This window comes from Micromesistius poutassou, assembly GCF_964030765.1.
Source record: "Micromesistius poutassou genome assembly, chromosome: 21".
NCBI lineage: Eukaryota > Metazoa > Chordata > Actinopteri > Gadiformes > Gadidae > Micromesistius > Micromesistius poutassou.
Window position 1 is genome coordinate 4,401,207 of NC_140291.1, and position 13,732 is coordinate 4,414,938.

The 13,732-nt window shown below is 46.9% G+C and overlaps 1 protein-coding gene across 1 annotated transcript in view; it reads left to right on the top strand.

Moving 5' to 3' along the window:
- LOC311367195 (heparan sulfate glucosamine 3-O-sulfotransferase 3A1-like) overlaps window positions 1-9,846 on the top strand; it is a 30,698-nt gene extending 20,852 nt beyond the window's left edge. The window contains exon 2 of the mRNA XM_084486035.1: window positions 8,387-9,846. Coding sequence (XP_084342161.1) covers window positions 8,387-9,008 — 622 coding nt within the window. The 3' untranslated portion in view covers window positions 9,009-9,846. The remainder of the gene's footprint in view (window positions 1-8,386) is intronic.
- The last annotated feature ends 3,886 nt before the right edge of the window (window positions 9,847-13,732 follow it).

Sequence of the window (13,732 nt, forward strand, 5' to 3'; positions counted from 1 at the left end):
CCCCCCCCCCCCCCCCCTCATCTCTGCCTGAAAACCTCTCCTTTAACCAAGAACAAGTGGGTCAGAGAAATATAAAAAAGTAATGTGCGCTGCCGTGTCTGAGAGCACACTTATGTGCCGAATGTGCACAAAGATCCCAGGTGCTGACATACAGGCACACACACATGCACGCATGCACACGCACACATTAGGTTTATTTCCTGGGGTTGTGGTCACCATGGTCTTAGAGAGAATTGAAAATGCGAGAGCAAGTGGTAGCCTTTTTTTGTTATGCATTTGTCTTCCGATATTTTGACCACTTTTCTCTCTCTACCCTTCTCTCCTTCTCTCCCTTTCCCCTTTCCCCCCCTCTCCTTTTCCATCCCTTCCTCCCCTCTCCTCTCCACTCCCACTCCTCTTCTCTCCACTCCCACTCCTCCCCTCTCCTCTCCATCTCCTCTGCTCTACTCCCTTCGTCCCTCTCCTCTCCATCTCCTCTTCTCTTCACTCCCACTCCCTCTCCTATCCTCTCCATCTCCTCCTCTCTCCACACCCATTCCTCTCCTCTCCATCTCCTTTTCTCTCCACTCCCTTCTCCGCACTCTCATCTGGTATGTGGACCTGGCCTGTAAGTAAGGTGACTACAAGTCCATGTTTAAAGTGGTGTTGGGCTTACTCTGGCAGCTTGCACGTGTCCCGCAATCTCTCTCTCTCTCTCTCTCTCTCTCTCTCTCTCTCTCTCTCTCTCTCTCTCTCTCTCTCTCTCTCTCTCTCTCTCTCTCTCTCTCTCTCTCTCTCTCTCTCTCTCGCTCGCCACTGTTAGGGAGGTTGAATAATTCACCAGCAGGTTGCCGCAAAGATAAGTCTTATCCCCCCTTACCCCCCACCCCCCTTTATGCAATAATGAACGACTAACTGTGCTTTGAGAGAATAGATAAAAGTCTACTTAAAACACTGCTGATATATTTATAAGAACATACTGCAAAGCTCACTCTATAAATGTTTCACTGAAGATACATTATGGTTGTTCTATGGGAAGTGTGTGTGTGTGTGTGACAGGACATTTGTTCATTTACATTTGCATTTATTACATGTTATTTGTTGGGTTTGTTGGGTTATTAACAGTATGGAATGGGTGATTTACCAGTGATGGATTCAAATAATGACATGATATGCCTGCGTCATCACATGGGCATCGCAAAAATTAAAAACTTTTTCATTTATTTAATGTTCTGAATGTGTTCATGCACTTTGGGTCACGGGCTTATAAAAACCCATCAACATCACATTGTTTAAATATACATCGCCCTCCTCATTCTCAGGAAGCCTTTTTCATTCTTTCGTCCGTACTCCCCTCTCCAAATTGACACTCATTCATAGTTCTTGTCACTCTTGACAGCAACGACACTGTAAATCTGAGTTATCTCCGCTCTCCCCCTTCCTCGTCCTCCTCTTCCTCCTCCTCTTCCTCCTCCCACATCCCTGTGAACCACAGGGCTCCTGTCTGGTCCTACTTACTCCTTATCAAACTCTCGACGTTCCCCAGAGGAAGACCCGGGCCCAGCCGGCGTCTTTCCATGGGAGTCCTGCGGATGACAGCCTCTTATCTCCTAATTGTGTCCCTTTCCAAATTGCTTCCTATATCCAGAACGGTTCCCATGCATCCCTCCCACCACGGATGCCGCAAATACACACTGGGATAGTGGATTCCCAGTTGAATCCCTCAAAACGGTTCCGGCTCCTTATTTCTGTAAACTTGTCAGCGGCGCAATATCTGGTTTGATGTAAAGTACGGCTTATGTCCGACAGGAGTATGAAATCGCCGTTCCTCCTCCACTCAAGCCTTCTGCTGTCCTATATTACAGCATTCCTGCCCTGTACAAAAGCAGTCGATTCTCAGCCTGCCGTCCAAGCTATTGTACGTGATCAAAGCCATAACAACTGACAGCGTTCATCCACGATTGACCCGCTGTCCAGAGTAGTGGTGGGGAATAGTGTTCCAGATGAAGAGCGCGGACCAAAGTATGTGCCGCTGGATGAGAAATTTTGTGTGTGTGGGGGGGGGGGGGGGGGAGGGGGGGTAAGGCGGGGGTGGATCAGCAGGCAGGCAAGACGTAATACACTGGAGGTCTGAGCCGTGAGGACTTAATGCTGAGGCGGTCGGAGGTGAGCGAGGGGACACGGGTGCACGGAAGTGAGAGTGTAGTGCATGACCACTGGAAGCTCTCCCCGGTAATCTATGAGCTCCAGCGAACCAGACCTCTCACCAAGCGACCGTGTCAGCCTGGAGCGGTTCTCTACTCCTACTAAGACCTGCCTTTCTACTCCTGTGCACACTAAAGTCGGGGTGATTAAAAGGGAGGTAATCTCGGTTCCAGCCGTACCTACCGTCCTGTGTGCTATAGCGGAACTTCTGGGGGGAGGAAAACGAAAACCGAACCCATGAACAGGACGGAGTGACGCCTCGTTTCCTGTTTCATTACACCCGTATTCGACTTTAGATGATTCATCTAAAGTCTGCTAGTGTCCCATAGTGCAACACATCGCCCCCAGCGATTGTAGCCCGCAGGGCAGTTGGTGGAAGAAAAAGGCGGAGGGTGTTGTGTTGTTCCAAGCGGCAGCGACAGGGGCCGTAAAACCCCCAGAGGAGTAGGCCTTCCCTTTACCATACAGAAGCCATTCCTCTAAATCACTGCCTCTCTCTCGCGCTCTCTCTCGCGCTCTCTCTCTCTCTCTCTCTCTCTCTCTCTCTCTCTCTCTCTCTCTCTCTGACCTCCGCCCGCGTGCACTGACCTGGAAAATGTCTGCTGAGCCAGAGCCAACGAGGGCCGTGCTGATCCGCGCGTTCCTCTCGCCAGCAGCAGAAATATCCAGTCAATTACAAGATTATTATCTGGTGGCGGGGGGGGGGAACACTGCGGGAGCATATTTATGTCCGGCCTGACTCCCCACCGGACGGCTTCCAATGAATCAAAGGCTTGCTGGTTGGGGGTGGGGGTGGGGGTGAGGGGGGGGGGTGGAGTGTGTAGGCCCCGGTCAGCCCTCATGCCCACTTGCCTCTGAATTTTAACAATTCCTGTCCGTTGGCAGGTGGTGGCCTTCTGCCAAGCCTCTAGTTAGGCTAACAGGCAGGCCACGGTTCGGAGCCGATCGCTTGTAAGTCTTTCGATTTGTTTTCTTTCCTCGTGGCCGTAATTCGTGTTTCATGGCCCTTCAAATTGGCCCTCAGTCCTAGGCCATCCCTATGGAAGGGGAACTTACAGTAGGTTTCCATGTTAAAACTTTGAGGAGAGCGAGGCACGGGCGCTCGTGCTCTCGGCGTGTGACAGGGCAGAGGCCGTGGAATATGAGGTGGTTTTTTTTGGGGGGTTTTATATTTCGAGTCAGAAACGTACACAGTTGGCAAGTGAGATGCAGTGATGCATCATGGTCTTAAAGTGGTCACTTTATAGGCTGGCACACAAAGGACATATTGAGTCGGTACAGCCACTCCACTGCCGTGTCCCTTAGGATGTGTGTGTTAACGGGGGCATAGAGTCACTCCTATAAGCCCCTGGCACGCTGAGATAGTGCCACGGGAGTGTTGCCCAAGTCCTGATGGATTCACCGTCTCCTGTCGGATACCCGTAGATCATCGTCTCGTCCGTTGGCCGGTTCCTTTGCTGTGTCATACATTCCCTTGTCACCTTAATTAATTTTCAGTTTTTTCCGTTTTATGCTAAATTGAAGGCAAAAACTTTTCTTTTTTTTTGGTCAATAATTTTTAAAGTAGGTCTAGGGTGGATTTGCTGTGGGTCTTTGGTTTAGTACGTTTGAATCTGAGTGCAGTTCCTCGACTCGAGTCCCGCTTCTCTCTAGTCCTCGCATCTGCTGCCTCCGGAGAGTCATATTTTACCATCCCGGAGACGCCATCAAAGCCGGCCGCTGGGAACCGGCAGTAAATCTTGAGGCACTTGGAAAGACTTTGTCGTCTCTTACATCACCTATCCTGCCGATAAAGTTTAATTTGAGAGCACGCCACATGCTGTTTTGCGGGAGAATGGAAAAAAGAAATGTTTTAATGTTTACAGCGAAAACCTCCTCCGTTTTGCTTCCCCTCGATCCGTTGCCAGGGCCGACCTGGCATTAGCCAATAGGAGAACTGTACTGCAATGAAGTCACGGTTTAACCCGAGCATCTCATCCCCTCCCTGCAGTGTGCTTGTCTTAAGCATTCAATATTGTTATAATTTGAATTTTGTCCTCAAAAGCTATACAAACAGTAGGATCTATCCATATACAGACGAAACTCATTTTTCTTGCCAAACATTTGCGAATGCTGTGTACATTTAATATCAAAACATCAACCGGGACTAATGCTGCACATGTGCAAAGTACTAAGGGTCATGAAAACATTCTTTGAAAAGTAATTAAAGTTTCCTTTACCAACATCATGGCTCAGTTACTTCCTCAATGTATCCAAACAGTGATAGGTTCATTCTGGCCACCAGGCCCCTCCTACGTAAACACACTCACACACTCACACGCACACACATACATTCTCTCTCTCTCACCGTCGCTCACACCCACACCCACACACACACTTACACACAATCTAACCTCTATTGCAGTTCATAGTGAAAGTGCCTTTGCAACACTAAACCAGTGTGGTGCATTGACAACACCACAAGCAAGTCGCAGGTTATTAAATATGAATGTTACCTTTAGAAACAAACTCATGTTTCTTTCATGATGAAGAGAAAGCCCAACTTTTTTCTTTCATCCTACAGCAGCATCTGCTGTCCTTGCTCTGCATTCCCCCTGTGGTTAGCGCCTGGCATGTCGTCAGCACGCAGCGAGACACGCGAAAGACAGCTACCGCCATCGGTGATCCATCAGCGATCAATGATCTGTCTCCTGACCCGCAGCCTTTTGTTTTAATTGACCAATCGGCTTAGTTTCTCTAATCCAATAATGCACTCTTACACATGGCCTTGGATTGAATACAGCTTGACCACTTGTTTTTTATGTCACGTTTGCAGATGAGGTGTATGTCCTCATAGCTCTTTAGGTTTAAAGTACAGGGCATTATGTAACAATAGTGTTAATTCTGCTTGTCCCAGTAAAACAGCTGAAATTCTGTTATTCTTCCAGTGCATTGAGCATATTGTTTTCGCGTTGTCAAGGAAATATGTGGCCGATAGGCGTGTTTGACCGTAGGTTTTGATGTTGGATTGGTAGAGAATTCATTTGGCCGAGGTTTTCCGTGGTTGAAAAAGAATGTGCACCCTTGGAACGTTATTAACCAATCAGAATCAATCATTCAACAATGACGTGGTCTAATAGGAGAGAAGAGGGTGGCAGTGGACCTTGCTGGAGTCCCTTGGGCTAGAGTTTTCTGAGTGGATGCGGGGGTCAATGATGTATCGACTAGCCAATGTTGCAGGAGGAAAGAAGTGATGACTAGAGTGCGCCTGTGTTGCTTGTTTCCTCCTCGTCGAAACACTTCCTTCCTCGCTGTGTCGCCGTCCTCTGAGGTGACCTTGTGGTCTCCGGTGGGATGGGAACACTTCACAATAAGGGTACAATAATGAACCGTTAATTAGCATTAGTTAAAACAGTAAAAAAACATATAACTTGTAATTAACTACAGTTGACAGTTAACAGTTCATGTTAATTTAGGTATTTGTATGCATTATTAGGGTTAACGCTAACCCTTTTTGTTATTTTGAATCACTTGATTATTTGTTGTTGTTTTTTACAGCATTACCTACTGTACCAAACCAATCACTCTGATGACTATTTTGTGTTGGTGTCTTTTCAAACTTGATCTGCAGGACATTGGTTTGTGTGTTTGTTTTTCTGTTGAAGTAGATTCAAGTGTTAGCACTATGGGTGAGACCAGCCATTACATGGAGAGTGACAGCTGGTGTAGTTCACCGTGTAGAGCTCCCTGTGTGTGTGTGTGTGTGTGTGTGTGTGTGTGTGTGTGTGAGTGTGTGAGTGTGTGAGTGTGTGTGTGTGTGTGTGTGTGAGTGTGTGTGTGTGTGTGTGTGTGTGTGTAAACTGGGATCAGCAACTACCTCCATTGTGCCTGTCTCATTTAGCTGTGTGCATGCCAAACGGAGCATGGTTGTTTACCAGTCTGTTAGCAATGCAGAAAAAAATGGTTGCCCAAACAAAAAGAAAGGAAGGAAAGAATAGGGTAGTGAGATTTTTTTCTAACTACTCTAAAATATAGTGTTAAACCCTTTGCCCCACACTTCTGGAAAAAGCAGTTCAAGGCCCTGTATCCAGGGAGTAGCCCGACCCGGTGTCTACCCAGGGAGTAGCCCTGGCCACTTTGTCTGCGCCACTTCGGGCTTTGGAGCGACTCCAGCCAAGATGAAGATGAATAATTGAGACTTGCATTCTGTACTTTGGTGAATTTTAAACTTGTAGTCTGTAGAGGCTCTAAATGGCAGAGAGACAGAGAGAGGGAGAGAGAGAGAGAGAGAGAGAGAGAGAGAGAGAGAGAGAGAGAGAGAGAGAGAGAGAGAGAGAGAGAGAGAGAGAGAGAATAAGTGTTTAATCATTCATCACAAGCTTTTACCCACTTTGGTTCAGGTCACTGTCCTGTGACAGCCAGCACCTGTGATGAGCCATAGAGAGTGAGTGGAGGGAGGTGGCATGGCCGACTGGATTCTCTTGCTTCTTGCTGTTATACAATGACAAAATAAAATAAGAACACGCCCGCGCCATATTAAGGTTTTTTCTTTCCACGGTAAATATTTCAGATTGGATTTATGGGCAAGGGATTCATTTCCTGCAGTTTCACGTGTTGTCTAGGTTTCTTGTGTAAAAGTATTTTTTATATAGCTATTTGCTAATTCTAGCCTGCCATTATGTACTAGAGATGCGCGGATGGGCTATTATTTCATCCGCAACCGCATCACAAAACAAATCATCCGTCCGCCATCCATCCGCACCAAGTTTTTGGACCAATTTTCAAAACCGCACCCGTCTGCCATCCGCCGGTTGTTTTTAGGTCTATAGGTAATTTAAGGCGCTGCTGACGCGAGGCTAGAAAGCGCTTGCCTGTTCTTTAAAGGAAACTGATCCAATGCAGCAAAGATATTTAAAGGCTAAAGTCCCTAGTAGGATAGCCTATTGGCTATGTTGTATCCCCAGAATATCATCAGTGAAGTCTGTCTCCGATCGATGCACAGGGACAAAAAGAAATAAATAGCCTGAATAAAAGCACATCGGCAAACCTGACCTTACCTGACTAGGCTGTACAATTTTATCATTGTATTAAAAAACGCAATTTGGCACCATTTCAACATGCTACTATTTAGCCTACTATTTAGGCTAATGCCTATTGCACTTTATTCTTTGCAAAAAGAAAGAAATCCTCGATATTAAAGAAACACAGACCTATTAAGCCTATCGAGCCTATTAATTCCGAAATTCGCTGCAGGTCCACCGCACAACAGTGCAGCATGCATGTTCACATTTTTAATTGTACATAACAACCCCAAAACTTCCCTGCTTGCCTTGCAAATCAAAGTTTTCAGACTATTTTTCTTACCTTCTTTCTTAGCCGTGGATGTTATTGAGCTAGAAGTTTAACTTGTTCTGAACATCCCTCGCTGCCATTACCCAATGTCACTTCTGAGTCAAATAACTCCATAATCTCTTTTAAATTCCTTATTCCACGAGTGGTAGTCTACAATGACTGGCTGTTTTAAAATATAACTAATACAAAATAATTCCTTGGTTTTTCTCCCTTTTTTGAGCTTTTCGCGTACTGCCTTTGCCTGCCAGATATGCGGGAGCTATTTCAGCACAAATACAGACTTTCCAAATAATATCCTCAACTATAGATATAGTCCAAGAGTAGTAGAATAGTACAAAATATAAAAACACTGTTATTTTGCTCTGATACACAATGGAGTGAAGTGGTGGTGTTGACAATTTGACATTGTCTATTATATACTATATAAGGTGTTCAACTCATGTGTCTTATGGGTGTTTTACAACTGGCGATGGAGGAATTCCTTCCCACAGTGGGCATTGAGACAGATTGAAGAGTGAGAAATACTCACTTTCAATCACACCCAGGGGACGTCCATCCCTCCAAGAGCCCTTGGGCTACATTAAGCACCACTTATGGTGGCATCTGGATGGTCCATTTACGCCCTCAGCAGAAGAAAGAGCAGCAAGACTCTACACACAAATGACACACTGGAACACAGTGTTGGCTTATATCTACTAGAACTTCATGGGGTTCAGAAATTCTGACACCCAATAAATATCATTAATGTCATTCTTGAACGGATGATACATTTCAGGCTGAATGATGATCATTCATTGAGCCGAGATATCTATATTACAACGAATCAATGAAACAGTACTCTCATTCCCTCCTCCTCTCCTCCTCTCTGCAGAGAGCTGATGCCCAAGACCCTGGAGGGCCAGATCACCATGGAGAAGACCCCCAGCTACTTTGTGACCCGAGAGGCCCCGGCTCGGATCTCCGCCATGTCCCGGGACACCAAGCTGATCGTGGTGGTGCGGGACCCCGTCACCAGGGCCATCTCCGACTACACCCAGACCCTGTCCAAGAAGCCCGACATCCCCTCCTTCGAGAGCCTCACCTTCAAGAACAGAACCACGGGCCTCATCGACACCTCGTGGAGCGCCATCCAGATAGGGATCTACGCCAAGCACCTGGACAACTGGCTGCAGTACTTCCCCATGGGCCAGATCCTGTTTGTGAGCGGCGAGCGGCTCATCACCGACCCGGCCGGGGAGCTGGGCCGCGTGCAGGACTTCCTGGGACTCAAGAGGATCATCACGGACAAACACTTTTACTTCAACCAGACCAAGGGCTTCCCCTGTCTGAAGAAGGCCGAGGGCAGCAGTAAGCCGCACTGCCTCGGGAAAACCAAAGGACGGACCCACCCCAACATTAACCCCGAGGTGGTGCAGAGGCTACGGGACTTCTACCGGCCCTTCAACATGAAGTTCTACCAGATGACCGGCCGGATATTCGGATGGGATGACTGACTAAAAAGTGCCTCATTTCTCAGTGACACTGAGACCGTCAGCCCGGCGGCTCCGGACCGGTCGAAGCCCCAAGCAAATATGTATATGCAATGTATTTCTGAGAAACAAAATGGGGCGTAATCTGCCCCATTTTTGACACAAACAGATATGCAATTTCTTTCCATCCTACGACGCAATCATCCGTCATCAGTGCTAACGCAAACATAACATTTGAGTCAGTGTTTTACTAGTTTAAAGGTGCAGGATGATACGTCACTGTAATTTCAAAAGGCAAGTGGTTTAGAGCTGTTATACATGGATCACGGTGTGCGGCTCTCGTCTCTATGAAGTTTATAGTTATTGCATCATCTTGGACACCGAGATTAAAAAGGCCTTACTGTGCGATTAAATGCCATATCTGAAGCATAGCAAGCGGGTTTGAAATGCGTTTGTTTGATTGTATCATAAAATTAAACGATAGAAAACAAACATTTATTTTTGAAATGTATTTATAGAAGTTACACTATATGTTAATACTTTGACTAACTCACCAATATATATTACCGTGTTATAATTTATGTATTCATACGTTTGTTTTAGTTGAATCGCGTCCATCCGATGTATTCTTCTTTTGTCCAATATAAATTTCTTTCCTTGCCATTATAATAATACAAACTCGCTAAAAGGAACATTTTCCCACCCTTGTCTCCGTCCAGCTCTCTCCATTTCCACCGCTGTCAGAATTCATCAGTTTGAGTGACGTTTTTTTACCCCCACAATTCACTTTGTTACGTATAAAGGCACAGATAGTGGTCACAGGGATCCAAGCAACCAGCCACGCTGCTGCTGCTGTACAGTAAAGACCCCTGAAGGAGGATCCTCCCCCCGAGACGGAGGGGACGACTCACATTTCTCTCCACGCATGCCTCCTTGTGAACTGAATACACTTGATGTCATTGGGCTTCCTCGGCCCCGAGGCGATGTGTATACAGGGGCTCTGTTCGGAGACCACGAGACGGGGGCCAACAATGGCCGTGTTGTGTTTTCCATTTATATCGGCGAGTGCTGTGTGCCGCCTTCTCCCAAAGCAGATGTCCGTCAAAGAGACTCGCAAAAACCATCAGTGTTTTGTTTCGGTTTCTTTGGGTTTTTTTTAACGTTGCTGGCTTTTTTGGGGGTTTGCTGTCAGTGTTCACGTTGTCATTATGTTATAGTTTTATTTTGTCGTTGATTGTTGTCAACCTAATTTAAAACCTGTTGGAATTTCTATGATAGAAAAGATATATAAAGTATACTGTTATGTAAATGTTGTGCACTTTTTATTCGCGTGTTTCTTTGCCTTGTCTCTGTGATGGCGTAATGGAAAAATATATATAATTTCATGCTATGGTCATTCCATTCATACAGCGTAACAGGATACTGATCTGCAAAGTAAAGGGAGGGTGGGCATCAAAGGCGCTGACACACTCATTCTTCTTGCATGATCGACTTACTACAGATAAATACGCTTGCTACTGTCCTGTATCTCCTAGGACCCCTTCTCATATTCTAACTGCCTGTCTCTGCTCAACCTCAGTGACATCACATCTTAAAACCCTGCCTTCAGCCTGACAGCTGTATTTTTGGACTCATGGTGAGTTAAAAGGGGAAGTGTAAGAAATTTGGCGTGGTGTTGTTATTCGGCTCATGCACTGGATTCTTGATCATTTAGGAAAGAGTGTATTGTAGTGTACACTTTGAAGTTAATAGAGTTTTGATGATGGTGAGGTTGAACTATAAAGCTCAGCAGTGGCACTTTCTTGTCCCTTGGAAGTGTAACACAGTCCATGTCAGGGTGTTTTGCTCTAAATTATGATCTATGCAGTACAAGACAACATTGTAACACTGAGGTATCTAACACAACCTAACATGTGGAGACACCACAATGTGGTCAACTAACGTGCTACTTAAGAATCATTTATGTTTATGTAATCATTTATGCTTCAGTACTTACTTACTAGCACCGCCATGCTTGACTGACATCAGCATTGTCTATTTATTCCAATTCCACCAACCCGTATAGACTACTATTACTCTTTGCCCGAGTCAGCCCGACTGTCATCAGCCAGCGCGTCGAGGGACACAGCTCAAGAAACGGCTCGGGGCTCTCTGAGTGACTGGCACCCGTTAGTACGATGAGCAGTAATGAGTATTGCGGGACATTTGTTGGACGCCGGAGTCTACTAAGTCAGACAAGCGTATCTGTGCAGACAGCTTCGACTTCCAGCGAGGAAGGGATGTCTTTAGAAGAGCCCCCAAGGGACCCCCAATACCCCCAGTCCCCCCCCCCCCCTTCTTCTTTGCGTAAATGTGGACGTTCTGTTTGTTGACAAAGTCCATCAGAGCCATTTGTTTGCTGTTCCTCCCTGAGCCCCCCCCACTCCACTCCGGAGCGCCGTCAGAGTAACGAACGGGGACGGCTCTTTCGCGTCCGTTCTCCCCGTCTGGGTCTCTGAAGGGCGGTGGAACGGCAGAGGGGAGGAAGTGAAACGACAACATCTGCTTTGTTGGATTGCCGCACACACACGGGCGCCGCGCTGTCAGACGGCATCAGGCTCCGAATGCCTCATCCAAATGGTGTGGACGCGCAGAGAGCGTGAGCTTGGTCTAAACCGCAGCCGTGGCTGTTTCTGTGTTTTCTTTCTTTAGCTTTTTTCATGTTTGTTTTTATCTTTAAGCTGGAGCAGAAGACAGATGGAGTTTTTTGGAAGTCAGTCATTTCGCTTTCATCATTTTTATAATCTTCTCACAAGCTTACTTGGCACACACACACACACACATACCAATTGTTTATATTCCATATTTCATCATTGCTCTAGTTTATGCCCATCCAATCGCATTTACATCCCACAATGCTACTTTCACTCTGGGTCGTCTGTGTGTGGTGTGGTGTGTGTGTGTGTGTGTGTGTGTGTGTGTGTGTGTGTGTGTGTGTGTGTGTGGAGGCCCTGTGTGTGTTTGCGTGTGTCTGTGTCTGTGTTTGGCGTCGGGGGGGGGGGGAGGGGCATGCGTGCCATGGAATCCATGGACATAAGGTCACGAGTGAAGTCACCTGTGTGTAATTAAGACCCCTCCCCGCCACCCACCAGACCCCCGACTCTTCTGAGCCCTGACTAAGCCACCAAGCTCTGCCCTGATCTTGGTCGTCGACCGGCACACACACATCTCTCACACACACACACACGCACACACACACACACACACACACACACCATCTAGCCACAGTAAGTAGAGGGCCGTAGACTGATGTGACAAACTGTGTTTTTCTTCAACGCATCCATGCAGGTGTGTGTGTGCTTGTGCACGTGTGGCCGTATTGTACACCTGTGGAACACACGCAAACAGGTACACACAAACACATGTACTCCAAGTCACAGGAAAACAACTCTCAGAGTGCGGTAGTGTGGGTACGCGGGTGTCTGGGTGGGCGTAGGAGCGTGTGTCCACCGAGGGGGACATGGAGCACGGATCAGACCTGTGTTTTCCCTGGATCCCACAGGAGAAGCCCTTAATCCCAGGACCTAGTCTGAGCAAATACACCCAGCAGACACGCTCCACTCCGCCACAATCCCTCCCACAAGAACCCCAAAGGAATGACTTTAATGTGTAGAATGTCTGTAAGTGTTTAAGAGGTTGTTTTTGAGTTTCAAAGAGTTTCTGTTTCTTTTTTTTCACTTTTAAAATACCAAACAGTTTCAGGTCTCCAAGTGAATAATCATATACTATTAATGTTGTATCTCAACACTGGTCATATGCTTCTAAACATATGCCCAACAACAACATGACAAAAGGTCACAAAAACGAGCAAATGAAACCCAGGTGACCTTGAACGTCAATAACATGTTGTATGAAGCCACGTGTGGCATCTCCAGCTCGCGTTCTTTCTCTTCCATTCTTCCATCCAGTCTTCTGATGTAATTCCATTCACCATGTATACATCCATGTGTGGCAGAGCAGAGGCATTGCACTGGATCGCAAGAAACGCTAGAAACAATGCAACACTGTTTGTCCGAAGTTAAAATGTGAATTCTCACGAGGTTTTTTTCCCGATCAAAACAGCTTTTTGGCAAAAAAATATATATACCCAGGAAGAGAGAGTGCCCACTCTTTGAAATGTCACTTCTGTGTACAACTGGCCACATGTATGATTAGCTATTCACTCTAGGCAACGGGAATCTTTCCAGACGTGTGTGTGAATGTGTATGGGTGTTTATGTGTGTGTGTGTGTGTGTGTGTGTGTATGTTTCAACTTTTGGGAGTTTTTCACGCATCCTCTCTGTCAACGTGAAAGCTCCTTTAAAGCGCTGCCCTTCCTCAAGAGAGGCGATAATTGATCCTGACACACGATGAAAGACATATTCATGTTCAACTCAAACTTTCCGTCTGTGGGATGAAAAGCAGGAGTGCAGTTTTCCAAACAAGAAAGGCCTGGGCTGCCCCTGGGGCCAGGGGGGAGGAGGGAGGCGGGAGTGGGGCACTGGAGCTGGTCTGGCCAGCAAAGGCAGGCTCTGGCAGCTGATGGCTCCCACAACACTGCCTCTCAGGGAGGAAGTGTTGGCCCCTGGACTGGCTGAGGGCCCCTGGTCTGGTTGACAGACCCTAGACTTGATGAGGGCTCATGGTCTGGTTGACGGTCCCCTGGACTTGCTAAGGGCCCCTTCATTGGCTGAGGGCCCCTGGACTGGCTGAGAGCCCCTGGTCTGGTT